We start from the raw sequence: 20524 nt of genomic DNA, 5'->3' as shown, positions 1-20524 counted from the left end.
ATTCACATTAAAATGTCTTTAGAAGGGACAATTTATGATAATCTCAGACAACTCTTCAATTTTGTCCCCCGTGTATGCCCCTCCCCTTGTTTGAGACGTATCTCAGGTAGCAGAAGCTGGCCTCAAACTCACATTCCTACGTTTCCATCTCCAAAGCACAGGGATACGAGTGCATGCTATCGCGCTTGGGCAATGTGGTCTCTTGATGAGGTCTATGCTAAATGTGATCCATAACAGTAAGACATGTGGAGAGCCACCCTACTGTGATGTCGTCTCATAACGGAGAGTCATTCAATAATACAAAATCAGACAAAAGGGTTACTTCTCATCTATCTTAGAGAGTCACATCTGATATGGAACGGTTTGGCACAGCACTTTATGTTTTACCAGTGAACTAAACACTATCAGCTGGATTTAAAGATGGCAACAACAAACGATCCAAACAGAAGATTCTGAAGGAGAGAAGGCAAAAGATATCCAAAAACAATCTCAAAAGCTGGAAAGTTCTGAGTGTAACTAGGTAAAGAGGTTTTCTACAGACTGTTTTACTCATGCAGCTTGTGGATTCTGAGCGTATGCACAGGCTAGGATACTGCAGGTCAGTTGACAGAGTGTGGCCCTGCACGCATGAAGCCCATGTTCGATCCCCAGTACCACATAAGCAAGTCAAGAAATGGGAGCAGAAGGGTCAGAAGTTAAGGTTATTGTCAGGTGCATAGCAAGTTTGAAACTGGCTTAGACTAAGGGGTTCCTGTCCCAGTCCCTGTTCAACTTGCAAAAAAAAAAAAAAAAAAAAAAAAGTTACTTCTGGTTGTCCTGTTGTAGCTGGCTTCTTGGCAGTACCTCAGTTACTGCTTAAAAAGTCAAAACATGTACTGGAGAGATGGCTCAGCGGTTAAGAGCACTGACTGCTCTTCCAGAGGTCCTGAGTTCAATTCCCAGCAACCACATGGTGGTTCACAGCCATCTGTATGGGATCTGATGCCCTCTTCTGGTGTGTCTGAAGACAGCTACAGTGTACTTATGTATAATAAATAAAATAAAATTTAACTTGATAAATTGTTGAAAAAAGTAAACACTGAGATGATTAGAAACTTCAAGAAAACAGTTCACTTCATTCTAGAAAAAATGAATATATCTAAGGGAAACACTGAAAATAAAATTCCTCAAATGCAGGCAACAATATGCTACGAGAAAATGAAAACTATGACTAAAGTACAAAGTAAGTATAATCTATAAAACCAAGACATGTACAAACACTCAAGAATATACTAAGATAGTTTAAGGTCAAACTCTTTTACTTAAGGATAAAATTATCATATAAAGAAATGGCAGGGGATAGGGGGCTGGAGAGATAGCTCAGCGGTTAAGAGCACTGACTGCTCTTCCAGAGGTCCTGAGTTCAATTCCCAGCAACCACATGGTGGCTCACAACCATCCATAATGGGATCTGATACATTTTCTGGTGTGTCTGAAAGAGTACATTCACATACATTAAGTAAATAAATAAATCTTTTTTTAAAAAAAAATGAAATGGGCAATAAAATTATTGTGTAAAAATTCTGAAAGACAAAAAGAAATTCTGAAACATGAATTCTAAAAACAAAACAATATTTTGGTCTAGACATGGAAACTCACTTTATCCAAACATCTTTTCTTTTCTTTACCTATCAGCCAAGGACACTGCAAACCATGGTATTTCTGGGAAGATCCTGCTCTGAGAAATGAAAGCTTACACTCGTCATGTGCACAGAGTCCGCAGAACAATTCAATTCTGATGAAAGCAGTCCCATCTGTGCCAACATTCTAAGTGGCCATTCTGCTTCCAATAAGTCAACAAACAGTGGACAACAAGACCAGTGGCTGTGTTGAGCGGCAGTGTTTGCATGTTCTCACTGCTATTGTCCATACTCTCAGCAGCCAAGCAAACAAAACTGGATAGATGAAACACTGCCGAGACTCGATGACGGGGTGGAGGGTGGCTCAGCGGTTCAGAGTGCTTGCTGCAGGGGACCAGAATTCAGTTCTGAGAGCTCAGCTCCAGGGATTTCTCTAAGTTCATACACATGAAATAAAATGCAGGACTTAAAAACTCTTATGTATGTGTTTTTATTTTTAAAATATTAGTAATAGAGACATGCCTTATAATTATAAAAATTAAGTACAAAGCAAGATGCCAATAAAAAAATTTTGGTATGAACTTAAAATTTTTCACCTAAGCAATTGCAGACAATTATTAGTAAGACTTGACATTGCACAAAGAACTCGATTAACAGTCGGAGGTCTTAGAGCAAACACAGCAAGCTGGTGATGCCGTGCCACAGCACACGGCCCATAGATTTCAGTGAGCAAACCACCGTGGTACGGCTGCATACCATAAAGTAAGTTATACGGCACATCTCTGCCAAAAAGGCCAAACTACATTAACAGATAGGCTACTAAACACATTATTCTGTTAGCACTGAGTAGGAAATTGAAGATACGGGTATCATTTGTGTTGTTACTATTGTCAAGTTTCACATCTCTAATTTATTTCAACAGATCCCTACATCCTTGTATTCAACTGTACTAACAGGGTTACACAGGGCAGGACACATCTCTGTAGCATAGCAAACTGGCCTGCTTCCCAAATGCAGCAGCACTATTAGACATCTACCACATGCTAAGCATGTCGGAGGCATCACATTTGAACCCCTTTGTCTTTCACTGTAACACAGGTACTGTGGCCACCGCATCCTCAAATGATAGCGCAGAGGCCTAATGAAGATAAGTGGATCTCTGAGGGTAACATCTACTACAGTGAAACCTGTAGACTAATAGGCATGTGGGTTCTGGGCTACATCAGCTCTACTGTTGGTCATTTTATTATAAAACTTCCAAGTACACTTTCAAAATTGTATCCCATTACCTACTAACACCATTCACCATAATAATGGAGTAAGCTTTTAAAGAACTTATCAATACTACCAAATCCACTGGGATTAGAATTTACTCATGGTTTTATGTCCAATCAAGTAGAGGGTGAGAGAGAGAGAGAGAGAGAGAGAGAGAGAGAGAGAGAGCGCCTGTGTGTGTGTGTGTGTGTGTGTGCGCGTGTGTGTGTGCATGCACACGCGCACACGCATGTGTTTATATGGTGTGGCAGTAGCAGTATGTGTTGTCATGTTTCTGGAGGACAACAGACATGACAGAATGGACAGCCCAGACACATCACTCTTGAACTGCCAGAAGAGACTGTAACAATGATGCCCACATCACAGGCGCTGAAATCCTGTCCGTTTTAAATCGGCTACCAGCTTTCTGGCAGTTCAACCGAAGCACAGCAAACCTCCGTACTGAGGTGAAGTGGAAACGACATAATCTCCAACACATCTAAGTCATTTGTTTTGTTCTGATTTTCACTCTAAGCCAATGAAAACAAATAGAAGAAAACATAGCAGGACCCTCTGTTGACAAAAGTCTTTTCAACTTCCCACATACTAGGGAATTTCTTGAACTAAACTGAGATTTTTAAAATTTAGTTCACTGTTTTATTATTAATCTTTAAAGGATATTTTAAAAGATATAAACAAAAACATCTGGACTCTGGAAGTATGAGGACTACGATCATAGAACTGCATGAAAAAGCAAATACTTCTTCCCGTGCACTTTGTGAAACCACCAAACAAAACAAAAGAGGAAAAGCCACATCTGCTGTGGAAGGATATGACCCAAATGTGCGGAGACAGACTCACCACAGCACATCCTGCACAGACACAACACTCACATTTTGGCAATAACGTTTATTACAACAATACTTAGAGCACATGCCTAAGCATAGTCAGTCTCGAATTGTATTTGGCTAACTTAAAGAATTAAGCTATCTTTTAAAACCTAATGGATTCCTTGACACCATAAACAGAAACACACAACAGGGTTTCTCTGAGGAACCTTTATAGTCTTTCAGATCTGTTACAAATAGAGAATGATATCCAGGTCAAAAACTCCTAGAACTACCAAGTGGCCACAACTCTCATCTCTAACATATAGGTTAGAAGACTACCTTGGCAGCTTCTTCACCACTAAAAATAATTTCTTTACATTCTCAATACAAGTTAATTTTTGTCAGAACCTTACCAAAACCAGGAAGAACATTTCCACAATATGACCTTGGAAACAGTCTTGATGAGTCTGGAATTGTTTTGAGATAAGTGTAGACATGTTTGAAAATGTCTGCATAAACAGAACTTTATCACAGCAAATGACAACAACCTTTATATCACAGACACCTGTGTGCCAACATCAGGAGGCCTCATTCTCATTCTAGCAAAACAGGCAACCTGCCTGGGTAGAAAATGGGAAAACACCTGCAAAAAATGGCCCATTACACACTGACACAGTACTACACCACCTATCCAACTCAGTACAATTCCCCCCAAATCATGGAATCACTAAGTTATTACTTTACCCAAACACCATCACCAGGGATACCATGACAACTATTAATGGATTAAAAATGCTAATATGGCCAGATGGGATGCTGCACTCCTTTAATCCCAGCACTTGGGAGGCAGAGGCTGACAGATCTCTGAGTTTGAAGACAATCTGGTCTATGTAATGAGTCCCAGGCCAACCAGGGCTACACATTGAGATCCTATCTCAAAAACTAAAAAACAAATAAACACAAGATAAAATGCTAATTAATATAAACTATAAACTTCTAGTGAGTTTAACTTTAAAGGACAGTGTGAAATTATAGGAATTTTTTTCCTTAATATCTAAAGCTTGAACTGAGAGAAAAGCAGAGAAATAGATAAGAACTGGCTATCTGAGTCCACGCTGGAGCTACAGCAGCGTTTGGAAGTCTCGTGACGGGTGAGCGTCCGCCTCTGAAGCTCAGCAGCTCACTGTGAGTCATGGCTGTGAGTGGCTGGCCACCCTACTACAGTTGTGAGACTGTTGGTATTGTACAGAGGATGAGAAATAACTGGGTGATCACTAGCACAACTAGCTTAGAAAAGGGAGGCAGTCAAGAATAAGCTGATGTGTCCAGTAAGACAGCTGGACCACTGGAGACCACCATGTTCACTGAAAGAAGTGTGCTTTCCTGGTACAGAGAAACCGTGCTCTCTGAAGGTTCTAGTAGACTATTGTGAGCAACAGTGTCAATCCATAGTCGTCCCATAGCTTACTCACCTCCAGTGGCTGCATCTTGCTCCTCCCCTTCAGGAAATGCAACCTGGCTTGGCAAACTATTCCTGGACCGTGTGACCGTCTCTAACTGGGAAGCCCGGCCCAGCAAAGACAGCTCATCCAGCACCTCTCCCTCTTTGGCCTCAAGATCTGACTTTGAAGTGGTTAAGGGCTTTATACTGTCCGGTGCCAGCAGCCTGTTTGAGTCATTCAAACAGGCCACAGTGCCACTATCCAAGCTCAAAACCCGAGCCCGTGTCTTGGCGCTATGTGTGCTGGAAGTCCTCCGAGATGCCCTCTTTTTGGCTGTTCCCTCAGGGCCTGGATGAGCTCTGTGCGTGTGGTCTGAGTCTGTGCCCCGGTCCTTATGGCCATGTTTGGTCTTGAGGGCACTGTATTTGCCCTCAGGAGACTGGCAGGAATGAGAAGTGGCACTGGAAGAGCTATCACTGCTGAAATGGTGAGCAGAATGAACACTGGGTGCTCTGCTCAAGTCGCTTTGATCACTAGAGTCCTCGTCATGACAAAATATAGCACTGTGCGGCTTGGTTCCAGAAACTCCTCGAAAGGAAACATAGTCCCTATGGCGACTGGAGTCAAAACTGCTGGCCCGTTTCTTTCCTGTGCGCCTCCTGCCTGGTTTATGGGCAGAAGTTGTCCGGTGGATTAAGCTGGAGGATTTGGGTCGGACGTCTCCTTCCTTCTGCTTCCCACCATCGTCTTTACAAACTTTGGAGTCTGTGGAAAGGCTGGGCTTCTCGCCCTGCTCCTCTTTGCTCTCTGCACTTTGCTCAGGCGGCCTGTCCCCGGGGACAGTGAACTCGTTCGCATGGGGGTTTTTATTGGCATCTTCTGATGCAGAGCTGCTGGGAGCAACCTGGTCAGGCTTCTCCTCAGATGCCTGAGCGTCTGGGGCCTCGGGAGGCCCAGCAGGTGTGCTCCCCTCTAGGGCAGTCTTGTCACTGCTAGTCCTTCGGTCAGTGGCCCCGTGGCACCTCTCTTCCGCTGACTCGGCACAGCCCTCCTTCCGGGCACTCTTGTCTCCCACTTTAGGAGACTCATCGTGCTCAGACAAGATGCTCTCTATGTGAGTGGAGCTGGTCTGCTCGCTTTTGTAGCTGCTGAGAGTACTGTTGGTGTCCCTGTCGGTCCCACTGCAGTAGCTCTCTGTGGACCCACTACTCCGTGTGCTCAGGCTCCTGAGGCTGTCCACACTCTTTTCAGCATTCAACGCCCTGCTCTTCCCACACTTGGTGGGTGGTTGAGAGTAACTTTTTCTCCGGTCAGCGGCAGGCTGAGATTGTGCAAGAGGGCAGGACTGCCCCACTAAGGACTCTCTGGTGCCTGAGTGAGGCTTAGATGAGTCTAACTCAGTAACTGGGTCTAACCCCCGTCTCTGCTGCTGTTGGTAAAGAGGGAGGCCACTCAGTGAGGCGTCAGGGAAAGCCACGGCAGAGCTGGAAGTGCGTGGCACTCCTCGTGGCCGGTGCTCCTTCCTATAAGAGTGTGAATGTAAAGGTACAAGAGAAGCCACTTCTGTGTCACAGGCACTGCACAGTGACTGATCAACACGGTGGTGCTGGCTATGGCTTGGCAGGCTCACTTTGTCACTGAAGTCCCTTGGTAAGTCCTGTCCACAAGAGGACAAGGATGGCTGAATAGAAACGAAGGAGTCATTGGAGACCAGGCGGAAGAGCTTGCGATCAGTTGCCAAATCTGTGACAAACACAGTTAAAGATGTTAATACAGATACACACCGGCTTCTCTACGAGTTAAGACAGAGAAGAACTCACAGTGTATAGAGGTAAGTGTAAGCAATCCTCAAGCAGAGCGTTGGACAAGCTGATTAGTCAACCCAGAGAGCTGGTTTCTGTTTCAAAACTGCACAAAGAACCCATCCTAACTGAATTTTCAAGTCATTTGAGTTCTTTCAAAGGCTTCAGAAAAAGTTCCAGAGTGCGTGTGTGAGTACGTGCATGCGTGTGTGAGTGCCTCTCTTTCTCTGTGTGTGTCTGTTCTCCCCTCTTCCTTCCCTCCCTCACTTTAGAACAGGGTCTCTGTATTTAACCTAGGCTAGCCTTGAACTTCAGATCCTCCTGTCTCAGCACCCCAAGTCTACAATTTCAGGTGTGTGCCAGCATAGCCTGCCGCAAGTTCTATTTCTAACTTACAAATAGGTAACCTTGGGTTACAATAATGAGCCTTTGTTTCTTCATCTAAAAGATGTGTGACCAAACTTATCAAGTAGCAGGCAGGAAATACTGAATTTATCTACATATATATGTATTTCAAAAACAAAATTAGTAGTAACTGTCATTATTGTGCCTAAGGAAATACTTTAATTCTTTTGAAACACTAATAAGATTACTTTACAAACAAACAAAAACCTAGAATGGGGCCTCCAAAATGCTGTAGTGGGCTAAGTTCTTACTGCACAAGCCTGGCCACCTGAGTACACGCCAGGAGCATGAAGAGGGAGGAAGAGACTAACACTACACAGCCTCCACACGGACATCATAGCACATGTGTGTCCACATTACACACACACACACACACACACACACACACACACACACACACACACACACAAAGCACCATCACGCTCATCAGTCACAGAAATTAAAAAGTTATAACCTAGAGTAGGAAGAAACAAACAACAGAATCAAAGTGTTAAATCAATGCTCAAACGAGATACAACTTAATGATGCAAGATATCTCATGGTTTGTGACAGTCACATAGTGACAGCAGCTCACATGCCCCACTCTGCGGAGATGTGCCTTATGGTGATGTGTCTGAGGGAGGAAGAGTCAGTTTAGGGTGCCCTAGGAGGGTGCTCCATTGAATGGACAGACACCTGCAATTATATTAGAACAGCACAACTGGACAGACTATGCGTGTGTGCGCACACTCACACATCTATTAAGAAATGGGAGTTTTAAATGCTGATGCTCAGGCTAGAGAGACGGCTCAGCAGTAGAGCACTGGCTGCTCTTTCAGGTGACCCAGACTTAACCCCCAGCACTCACATAGAGGCTCCTGACATCTGTAATCAGTTTCAGGGGTCTGATGCCTTCTTCTGACCAAGCATGCAAGTAATACACAGACATGCATGCAAGAAAAGCAGCCATACATATGAAGAAGAAATAATTTATAAACAGTGAATTTTTAAAAATATAAATACACAAAGCCAGCTTTCCTCAAAGACCTGTGGGGCAGGGTGGGGCATGGTGTGTGCACATGTGGAGGCACAGCTGATGCAGGTGTCCCCCTCACTTTCTGAGACAGGGCCTCTCACTGAACCTGGAGCTCACTGACTTGCTTGCTCTCCAAGCAGGCTCTCGCAGTTGGTTTTTTTCTGTTTCCCCAAGACCACAGGTGTGCACTGCCACATCCCATGGTTTTACACCGGAGAATGAACTCAGGCCTTCTTATTTCCACAGCAAGAACAACCAGAGGCTGTGAGGCTGAAGACGCAAAGAGGGGATGGCAGCAGGTGCAGGTTTCCTCTGTGGTAACGAAAAGATCTGAAACAGGACTACAATCTTGTGTGTGCCGAAAAGTGCTTCAGCTAGAAGGGAGGGTTTTACAGTATGACAGCTGAGTCATAATGAAAAATAACAGGATGCAAAGTCACAGAAGTTCTCAGTGGCAGAAGTGTGACCACTTCATTCCTCACACCGGACGCTTGCCTAAGCTACCAGCCAACCAGGCTTACATATAAAACAGAAGTGTGTTCCGGGCTTCTGTCTTAAATTGTCTCTACCAATGATAGACACATGCTATTATTTCTCTTAAAATATAGACTCCCCTCCCCCATCTTTCATGTCTTTTGCTAGTTACTATGTTAGTCCTCTTGTCCTTTGCAAGAATTTATTAAAAGTGTAGTTTATAATCAGGAGTCTGTTTTTCTCTCAAACAATTCTTCGGGGCTTTTTGTTTGTGTTTTGCTGAGTGGTGCTGGAGACTGAACTAAAGGCCTTAGCACATGCACACTCTGGGCAGGCGCTCTCCACACACCCCCAGCTTAACAGGCTCTGACACCACTCCATTAAAACGATGTCAGGGGGGGTTGGGGATTTAGCTCAGTGGTAGAGCGCTTGCCTAGCAAGCCCAAGGCCCTGGGTTCGGTCCCCAGCTCCAAAAAAAAAAAAAAAAAAAGAAAGAAAAGAAAAGAAAAGAAAAGGAAAGAAAAGAAAAAAACCGATGTCAGGGTAAGCAGCATCTTCACTGCTACAAGCAATGGGCAAGCTGCATCCTCAAGTCCTTTGCGAGCAGCAGTACTGACAGATGTGAGCCTTCCTCCAGCATGCTGGCATCTAGCAGGCTCAGAGTTTCTCTTGACACAGCAGCTGTTTCTTCTATTCAGTCTAAACTTCAGGGCCGAGGCCTGAGATGTTTCAGTTTCCCACCTATACTTCCTCAAATCTCTCTCACCTTCCTGGCACCAGGAAAAACACTCAAACACCTGGACTGTTGTCCGAGTATTCCTTAAGCCTGTATTTGCATGGGGGTGAGCTAGAATTCAGATTTTAGACAAGGAAGACATGAGTGGGACAGAGCAAAGACACTGGCAAAATCTCCTCCTTGAAGTGAAGAATCACAGTGAATTCCACATGCTTAGTTCTACTAAGCATCCAGACTCTTACCAAGTACCAACCTGTGAGCCAGGCACCTGAGACCAAGGTGGTCCTAAACAGTATTTCAGCAGTGCAAACACTTGCCACTAGGTGGTGACAAACCACAGCCAGGACCGTGGAAAACCTGTGCTAGCTAACCTTACAGAACTGCCCCATTAGTTTACCAATTTGAAGAACTCAACTCAGTGTGTGCTTTGGCACTTTGTTTTGCTTTGCTGGTTTTTGGTGGTGGTGGGGTTTTTGTTTTGTTTTTTTTGTTTTTGTTTGAGAAAGGTCTCACTCTACAGTGGAGTCTGGCTTGGAACTCACTTTGCCATTTTGCTGCCCCAGGTTGGCTTTGGATTCGTAAAGTTTTAGGTATGAGCCTGCATGCACAGCTCTGACCCACATTTGATCTGCTGGCTGCTTGGTTGGTATTCACACCGACAATTCCTAAATGTCTAACCCAGACATGTAACCTGACTCCCCTCTTCTCATGGCTGCTTTGAGATCCCAAAGAAGCGCATACTACATAGACCCCAAATGGCCCTGACTGGACTTTGCACCAAGCCTCCATCCTCTCCTGTCTCTAATTTAGAAAGGACACCCATCTTCCCTGGTGTCCATCCCAAAATAATACTATTGAAAACTTATAATCCACTAACAACATCTTATTAGTACAGACACACACACACACACACACACACACACACACACACACACACACACACAGAGAGAGAGAGAGAGAGAGAGAGAGAGAGAGAGAGAGAGAGAGAACAGACCATGTCTTACGACCCTGATGTTGACAATGGCCCTCTAAATGACCTCTCGACTTCAGCATCCACTCAGTCCATCTTCCTAAGAATTAGAGCAAGTATCTTTAAAAATGACCTGAGATGTTTATCCACCCACACATTCTGGTTCTCAACCCTGACAGCTGTGCTCCTACTTTACAGCTCTTGCCTCTGCTGTTCCCCCTGCAGAGAAGGGGCTCTCTTTAGGGCTCTGCCCTAGGTAAAAAACCACTCTATTTAAGATTACTATTTCCCCAACCCCACCATTTCCTAGTCTCCATCTCTCTTTACTCTTATAACTGGTTCAGTAATACATCTCCTTATTGAGACCCTGAAAGCCATAAGAGGGTACAAAGTGTTCACTGATTAGTTTCCAATACTTAAACAGTGCCGTGCATATAATGACAACAGATAAAATCCAAGTTAAAAAAACTACTGAAGGGACCAGAGAGATGGCTCCTGCATCAACAGTGCTTGCTCTTGAGTTCAGTTTGTGTTCTCTCTCTCTCTCTCTCTCTCTCTCTCTCTCTCTCTCTCCCACACCCGCGCACCTACATCAATATCCACATACAATAAGCATTTTTTAACACTACCTTAAAGGAGTATAGCAGTTTGAGTGACTGTGGGTGAGTTTCCTGCAGCCCTCTCCCTTTTACGTGCTAAGGGGCTCACCTGTGAAGTAACAGCAGCCTGATGTGATAGCCGGGTAAGTGCACATGAAGACAACAAGCCAAGAACTGTGGGATCCAGGCTGGCCACTCTTATAAAACACTCATGTCAGTGTAGTACAACCGTGTCCACTTTCCCCTCCTCCATAACAACAGAGCTGGGTACCGAGGGGACACATGAGCTGCAGAGCTACCTAGGCCTTTGCAAACACAAGCACATGGACTCCTAAGCCAGACAACAGTCTATGCTAAGTGAATTCCAGACATGATCTAAACTATACCTGCCATGGTAGTACTGTATGTGTGTGAATCTCAACCTATCAGATTATCATAAAACAAACAAACAAAAGCCTTGCTTAGTGTTTAGATACACAGTAAGATAACAAATTATGACTCCTGAATGCAAACAGGCTCAGCACTCTAAGACTGTGTCCTAGCTGTCAAGACATCACAGTGGTACAGATTATAGAAATGAATACTGCAATAGGAAAGTAACTGATTTACCTTTAATTTAAAAGAAGGAAAATGAAATCCACACCATGCAGTCTGTTTAGAGTCCTGGGGGTGGGGGGGTCCTCAGAAGCAATTTTACAATGACAAGATAATGATAAACTGTCAAGTGCCAGCAACAGAATAAACAGAATATGCCTATAAGAAATAAGGTATGGGGGCTGGAGAGATGGCTCAGTGGTTAGAGGCACTGACTACTCTTCCGGAGGTCCTGAGTTCAATTCCCAGCAACCACATGGGGGCTCACAACCATCTGTAATGGGATCTGATATCCTCTTCTGATGTGTCTGAGGAGAGCTACAGTGTACTCATATATAATAAATATATCTTTAAAAGAAGCGGAGGAAGAGGAGGAAGAAGAGGAGGAGGAAATAATGAAGTCTGCTGGGGATGGGATTGTGAGAAAGGCACCTGCCTTTAATCCTAGCATTCAGGAGGTGGAGGAGTTAGGTGATCGCTATGAGCTTGAGGCAAGCTTGGTCTACACACAAGTTCCAGGCCAGCCAACACTACATATATCGAACCTATCTGCTTCAAAAAGAGGAGGAGGAGGAGGAAAAAAAATGGAAGAGGGTGAAACATAATGTCAACGGGCAACTAAAGACATAGAAGGCGCTCGCCTGCCACCTCACACCCTGGAGCGCACGTTCATAAAGTCTCTCCCTGCTGAGCCTAACAAGTCAGGACGTTAGAAGTACAGAAAATGCGGCATTACCACTGTTTCCCGCAAGTGACCACATACAGCCAGGCATGGTGTTGGGTGCCTGTGACCCAGCACTTAGGAGCAGAGGCCAGAGGACCGACCACCTAAGATTTAGAGGCCAGCCTGAGCTACTCAGTGAGTTACAGATCTGCCAGAGCTACAGAGCAACAGACTGTGTAGAAAATTACTAAGAAAACACTTCTGATAAGTGTGCGTGAGGCACTCCTCCAATGGCCACACAGTACAAGGTAGAATGTCACTGTAACACACTGCTTACCTTGTTCTTCACTTCCTTCTTTACAAAGACTAGAGCTCTGGCCCAGACTCAAACTTATGTCATCAGAGGTCTTAGCGGTGTCTGTGTCTCCTACAATGTAGACAAACACACGAGGCATGACACTGAAGCAAAGGCATGGCAGAGGGGCAGAGAGTGAGGAGTCTGTCACCTAAGGCAGGTCAGCACGCCAGCAACTACTCACTGTGTGCAGAGTGCACTGAACTCCTTACTAAGTAGGATGGACCGTGGGAAAACACAACAGTAACATAACAACAGAGCACAGAACACACGTAATAAGGGATAGTTTGTGTTAGCTTAAAAAAAAAAAGACAGATTCTAAAAAGAAATGCCTATTATTTTAACAAGACTGAACAGAGGGAAACACCCCGAGGAAGGTTAGACACCCTGAGCTGCACAGCAGAACGGTACACTTACTGTAGGTGAATAAGCAGAAAGAGAAAGTTCTCTTTCAATGTCTAAATTACGATCACTTTTAAAACTTCCACAGCAGGGGGCTGGAGAGATGGCTCAGCGGTTAAGAGCACCCGACTACTCTTCCAGAGGTCCTGAGTTCAATTCCCAGCAACCACATGGTGGCTCACAACCATCTGTAAAGGGATCCGATGCCCTCTTCTGGTGTGTCTGAAGTCAGCTACAGTGTACTTATATATAATAAATGAATTAAAAAAAAAAAAAAAACCTTCCACAGCAATAGTTTTTCACAAGCTGCACCCATACTCTGAAAACATCTCCCATATGCCAAAAGTTTTCCAATAAATCAAAACTTATAAAAAATACAAAATGTTCAAGTATCTGAAATACTTAATGATAAATGGATAACACAAGTTAAATGAGGCAATTTAATAAGATCACGTTATGCCCTAATGGATTTAGTGGAATGCTGTCTTTAAGAGAGGGATGGGTAGTCAGTGCTCAGTAAGGCTACCTTTAATAGTTGCTGCTGTTCCAAGTCGAGATGATCCAGAGCCAATCTGAAAGCAAAAAAAAAAGAATTAACACACCAGCCTCAAGTCACCACTAGTCCAAAGCACAGGACTATCAAAACCATCTTCTGTGGCACACTAGCAGTCCCTTCCATCAATATTAAAGGCACCTGTTAGCACGTGCCACCAGAGGCACACAGCTGTTTGCTGAGCACGTGCTAAGCCCTCAGGATGCTCAAGACTGATGGAGCCCCTGGGCAAACACCTGCCACCTGCCGCTAGCGCCCTGAGGAGTTATTATCATCATTTACATTACATCATGGCATGTTTGTGCTATAAACCATAAGCAAAGCCACACACCAGTCTGTGGGAAATAAACAAAGACTTCGTAGGGCAGAAAACAACAAAGTTTGAGGGGACAAGATATACTAACATGACACAGAGTACAACGTCAAGTCTTACTATTCTTAGTTCTAAGATGTGAAGAACTTTTTTTTGCTGGTTAGAACATTTAAAAATAATAAAAATCAAAAAAAGGAATTCTTAGCACAAACTGTAATTGTAACTGATGAGCCTTTAAAGTTTATATTCAAGATGGTCTAACATTTTCCTAAATGTTAACACACATCAGTTACACAACCATATAAATAAATACCACAAATTCCACAAATACAGTAAGAAAACAAAACCCAGCATGAGTCTGCCAGCTAAAGAGGCAAGCTGTAGAAACTCTTCCAGGAAGTTTCTCAATGGACTCAAAGAAGACAGTTTCTTGCACTCAGCATTGCAAATAAAACTTAAATCACACGATACTTATTTTACTGAACCTCCCCCTTCATAAAGTCACTGCAGCCACAGTGTACAAAGGACAAGCTCAGAAGACAGGTGAACGTACGAGTGTTCCACTTGCAGAGCAGGAGGGCTAAACTAATCCGGAAGGCCATTCATTAACTGCTACCGCAAAAGCAATGTGATATATAAGGAACTTGTCAATGAAAAAGAAAACAAAAATACACACAGGTAAAAGTAATAAACTCGATGTTACCAATAAAAACTAAGCTTCTAGGGCTGGAGAGAAGACTGTCAGTCAAAGCTTGCTTTGCCAATAGGAGGATCTGACTGGATCTCTAGCACCCAGTAAAACAGTGGTGGCTTCTGCAAGCCCACCGTTAAGTGGGTGGAAAAGGCAGATCCCTGGAACTCATCGGGCAGCCACTTGCATGCACACACACAACAAATGCATGCACTCATGCACATGCTCACAACACATAAAACACATGCACACTAAGCTTTGTAATATCTTAGGGCTGACTGTGAAGCTTGACTCTCTCAGGGTTTTTAGCATCTGCTTTAAGTAGCCATCAGGCACTCACCATACTGCCCCTGACAGGGAATGGTTGCAAGGCATAGTGTTGCCAGCCCATAGTTCTAGCATATGGGAGGCTGAGGTGATAAGATTTCAAGTTTGAGATCGGCCTGGCTTTACAGTGAGAAACTATTTCCAAAATTAAAAATAAGTAATAATAGAAATGAATAAGCCCCTAATTTTTTACTGGCAAAATTCCATTCTTAAAACACCTACTGAACAGGTAGGCAAGCTACTGGGGAAAATATTATTTGTCTACTAGAAATACAAACACATAGTAACTTCTTATATCAAACTTTTAAACAAGCAAATACAAACATCACTTAATGGATACTCTTCTGGGAATATAAACTTACAAAACAAACTATTTGAATATGAGTTTGAGTTATTTGCTCACAATCCTCAAATGTTTCCCTTTCCCTCTTGGCCAAGCTTCCCACTTTGTACAGATGTGGCTCCATGTCTTTTGATCTATGAGAAGTGGACCCCAGCACCATCTTGAGGGGGCTACAGGACCTAGTAGTTCTGATGACTGGATGTTAGTGAAATGCCTCTTGCAGGTCCAGACAGAGAAGCCTTTGCCCCACCCCACTTACGTCCTAACTCCCCCACAGCATCACAACGAAGCTCTCTGCCCACCCCAGGGCCTCACAGACAAGCCTAGAGGACAGAGAATGCCAGCCAGCACACAGCTGCCTCCAGACCCACACAGCAAACACCAATCCCACTTCTCTAAATCTCTCTGGGATGAGTAATCTATTGTCTACCAATAAAAGAGATACCACAGATAATGATTCTTAATGCTTTTTTCCATCAAACCCCTTTCCAAAATCAAAGAATCATAACTACTTGTATACAAGATAATTAATAATATAAATCACAGAACTATCACTACAGAAGAGCTCATGACATTTGTGACATGACCAACAAAAAGAGAACACATAGTGACTTCACTATCTTTAAAAGTTTTTACTATGTATAACATCACGAAAGGTTTAATTTTCTTCTTTAACTCTTTTTTATTAAATTTTGTAAAAGTGAAAAAAAAATAAGGAAAATGGTGGTAACTCCTCCACTTAGAAGTGAAGTTTTTGGCTGGGGATTTAGCTCAGTGGTAGAGCGCTTACCTAGGAAGCACAAGGCCCTGGGTTCGGTCCCCAGCTCCGGAAAAAAAGAAGAAGAAAAAAAAAAAAAAAAAAAAGAAGTGAAGTTTTTTCCTTTAAATGACTTACATAAACAGTCCTGTGTTTTTCCCTATGGTAAGCCCCATAGCAAGAACTGAGGCTGTCAGGCAAAGCCACGTCCTACACTGCAGCCCTGCCTTTCTCTCTAGCTGGGATTAACTATTCTTCCTCTGAAGTCAGCCTTTTTTCTGGGCCATTTTGAAGTCAACGATGACTTTGTGAAAAGATTTTGTATTAGTTCCTTAGTAACAGATCACATGACAATGGTTACTAGGGTCACAATCTCTTTGAGGGTAAGAATAAGTCACCATCCCTGACCAAGTCACCATGCTAGACCAAATATTTACCTCAAATATTTACAAGCACTAAATTATTTCGAAGAAGACCAGAGACAAACAGAAGGGGGAGTGCAGGCCAGGGGGAAGTGCAGGCCAGGATAGGGGGATGAAAGCCAATGTGGGGGGGATGAAAATCAGGGGGGAATGCAGGACAGCAGGGAGTACAGGCCAGGCAGAAGTGCAGGCAAGGGGGGAGTGCAGGCCAGAAGGAGTACAGATGGGGTGGGGGTGGGAGAAATGACTAAGGCATAAAGGAGCAAGGGTGGGAAGGAGCGGGCTAGAAGGAGCTGAAGGGAAGGCATGGTAACTCCACCTTGACAGTCATGGGAATAATCATGACATGTCCGAAGGCTACACAACAAACAAGGAGTGTATCCATACATATCAGTTGCATACATACATATTCAGTGCAGATACAAATGCCCTAAGTCACCCTTTTCACTTTAGCTTCTCTAAAAGGTAAAAATAACACACCACAAACATTACAAACAGTAAAAACACCAATGAGGAAAAAGTATTTCCCTGTTTTAATGTTATAACTACCACTTAAGAAAAACGTAATTGTATATGGTATGTTCATGGTATGATATGCACGCATGTTTTAATTATATTCTGTAATACAATGACAATGGTTACTTGGGTCACAATCTCTTTAACAGTAAGACTAAGACACCATCCTTGACCAAGTCATGATCCTAGACCAAATGTTTACAGGTATTACAGATCAACCAAATGACACTGAAGGCAGGCATCCAAAGGTGACTGGTACCTGCTATGTCCCTTGGTCTGTCCTTCTGAATTTAAATTTTTTAAATTTAAAACTTAAAAATAATCATAATAAATTAAGTATGGCTTTCCAAACACTAGTAGGAATGTAGGATTAATTCCCAGGGCTAACCTGCTGTTGCCTGCATTAGTAAGAAGGCTGGGGTCAAGCAGGAATGTTACAATGGTCACTGTGATTGAGGACTCAGTTGTTCTATGAAAAGAAACCATGGAATGCATGAAGACAACCAAGGACAGGAAGCTGAGGAGCAGAGCATTGGTGCAAACCAATACTGCACAACCTGACACTTTAAGGTACCACTCACTCTCATTACCACGGAAACACAGACTTGCCTGAATGGTTAGTCCTGGATTTCTTGTTTGTTTTGTTATACCAAATTTCCCATTCCACAGAGGATGGAAACTGCTTAACTTTAACACCCTCTGTGTTCTATAATGCACAACAATTTTTGCAACAAAAACTGTTACTAAAGATTTACTTAAACTTGGAGCAAATGTATGAACATGTATTACAGAACAAGACCCTGGTTCACAGACTGTGGTACTGTTGTTCTCAGTGTTTGGCTATCAATACCATGATACTATGAGTATTGTAAGAGAGAGCATCCAGAGAACCAGGCCAGCTACTGTTAAGTGAGGGGTTGAGTTCAATTCTATCTGTAAAACTTTACTATCCATTCACATAAAAGTATTAGCAACTGCAAACTGAAAGTCAGGCACGCACAGGCAGCATATGAGTGGAGAGAGAAAAGTCTACGCTAGAGGTTTAAAACTCACCACACGTCATACACCAAAAACTAAGCTGCAATAAATAGAAGTGCACTGTCTGCAAAAAGGGCCAACACCATAGGATCTGAAAACACTGAGGATTTGGGGGTGGTTTCAAGAAGAGCTAAAGTAGGGCAGGAATGAAAACTAGGTCTCCCCCTGGGATGGGAGAGGTGGAGGAAGAGGAGTGTTCTCAACCCACGGCTATGAACGTGACCATAGGCACTGACAGCAGGGATGTGGGAATGAGATTTAGGAAGTGAGCTCTCCACTAGACTCTGCTGAAAATCAGCTCTTTCCTTCAAAATGCAAGGACTGACAAAGTGACCAGAAAACCCCACAATTACACATAAAGTCCTAGCTATGTTCCAAGTTCCTTGCAGTTTACTTCACTCAGGGGAGCGCTGAGAGAGCAATGGGGAAAGAACTGTGCACCAAGGACCTAGTGCAGGCATGTTCAGGACAGAGGAGAGGGCAGAGCTGGGGTTGGACATACAGCAGGCCACAGCCTTGTCTGTGCGAAAGCCTGCAGAGCTGCATTCTGAGAATAAAAGTGATACAACAGAAATACATTATAACTCTTAGCCGTAGGTTTACCTTCCATGTCTAGCACTGAGACCTGGGGTACATTATTGTTATTTATCCATGCAGACACCTTGTTTCTAATACGGGCTAGGAAAGGGTAGGAGGACAGCATGTGGTGAACATTCAGCAAACACATATTAGCAATGTGAATAAGAAGAATCAGAGACCCTGTGGTAGGGTCTCTGCCTTTCCACAGTACAGGGTAAAAGGGCCAGGGAAAGAACACCCTGACCTGACTTGATCCCAACCCCGGGTCCAAGAAAACAGAATCCCACTGATCCTTGTGCTTGTTCCAGGTTCAAGACTTGAAGTCCCAACAATCCTCACCCTGAAAAGCTCCACCCTGGAAAGGGACACCCCTGGCCCCAGCCTCAAAAAGCCCTATATAAACCTTGCCTTCAATTCAGTTTCCTGCTGCTTCTCGCCCAAACTGTCCTGGGTCTTCCCCAACTCCCACAATAAATATCTCGTGTGAGGTTTGTTATATAATGTGGCTTTGTGGCACTCCTTGACTGCCAGGTTACCTCTCAGAGCAGAGCTGTGACTCGTCTGTGAGGAAGCCTTTCCCTTCAGAGCAGCAACACTTACACAGAGGACCTGGGTTCGAGTCCCAGCACTACGCAGTGGCACACAACCATCTCCAGTTTCAAAGGATCTGATGCCCTCTTCTCAGCTCTATAGGTAGGAGGCACACACATGGCACACAGATACCCATACAAATCAAATTAAAAAAGAATAACAAATACAGATGGTATACATCAATCACCAATGTCGTCAGAGAGCGAGCCATGACTGATAGCTCTGAGTGTGGGACTGGGTAGCACCAGCACCAGAAAGAGGGAATGAGGCACAGCACAATAGTACACGCCTACCTGGTTGCTTGGGTCTAGACCAGCATAAGAATTTCTTGAACTGCAGCCAACCGGAGGTGTGGCCTCTCGAATGAATTCTGACATCTCAATCCCTCCACCAGGATCACTGTGCAGGAAAATGGGAAAAAGAGAGCAACTGTCATCGACTGTCACTGACATCTCCTTCGTTTGGTTCTATCTTGTTTTCAATAAAACCAAGAGGTCCTGATTTTTCTTTTTTGTTGTCTTTGAGACAGTGTCTCTACACAACTCTGTCTATTCTAGAAATTACATAGACCAGGCTGGCCTCAAACTCACAGAGATCCGCCTGCTTCTGCTGACAGCAACAGAGCTCCTGTTTTTTCAAAGAGTAAAATAAACAGATTGAGGATTAGTTTGTAAACCTGAGAGTTGGAACAGTCTAATAACCACATCAGTCTGGAGGAACTCAAAACTCCTATCTCAAACTGTCCACATAAAACCCAATGAGAAACTGGCCTTAATTACAGGAAGTCACAGTTGATGGCCCATGCCATAAAACCGCCCTTGCAAAGAAGTGGCTACCATTTGTTTGCCAAGAGCAAGTGGAAGAGGTCAATTGAAAACATCAGCCATCACTCTAGCTGGTGTCTCCAGGGGATCCAGCGCACTAATTGTGTGACAGAGATAAACATGCCAGGAAGACTTCTCAGCTGCGGTTTTATAAGAAACCAGTGCTTTTAGATTTGTCTGTTGCTAGGCATAGTGGTACACACCTTTACTTCAACAGTGCAAAGGCAGAGGTAGAGGCAAAGGCAGGTGGATCACTGAGAATTAGTGATCAGTTTGGTCTGCATACTAAGTCCCAGAACACCAAGGACTACGTAGAGACTCTGCCTCAAAAAATAAGTAAAAATTAAAAATAAGTAAGTAAATAAAGAAAAAAGAAAAAATAAGCCAAAACAAAATGAAAAACAAAGAT

At 43.6% G+C, this 20524-nt stretch overlaps 1 protein-coding gene across 17 annotated transcripts in view; it reads right to left on the bottom strand.

The window, feature by feature from the left end:
* Pcnx1 (pecanex 1) overlaps positions 1-20524 on the bottom strand; it is a 137192-nt gene that overhangs the window by 75769 nt on the left and 40899 nt on the right. For 7 of the 17 annotated variants that reach the window (XM_087553286.1, XM_087553285.1, XM_087553287.1 and 4 more), the window contains 4 exon segments: positions 19585-19690; positions 13688-13733; positions 12742-12831; positions 5176-6888 (listed from right to left, as the gene is read on the bottom strand). In XM_087553286.1, the coding sequence (XP_087409412.1) occupies positions 5176-6888; positions 12742-12831; positions 13688-13733; positions 19585-19690 (1955 nt within the window). 17 annotated transcript variants of the gene reach the window in all.

The sequence above is a fragment of the Rattus norvegicus genome, chromosome 6 (genome assembly GCF_021556685.1).
Source record: "Rattus norvegicus strain SHRSP/BbbUtx chromosome 6, alternate assembly SHRSP_T2T, whole genome shotgun sequence".
Classification (NCBI taxonomy): domain Eukaryota; kingdom Metazoa; phylum Chordata; class Mammalia; order Rodentia; family Muridae; genus Rattus; species Rattus norvegicus.
Note: the sequence above shows the minus strand (reverse complement) of the source record. Positions and strands in the feature narration are given on the sequence as shown.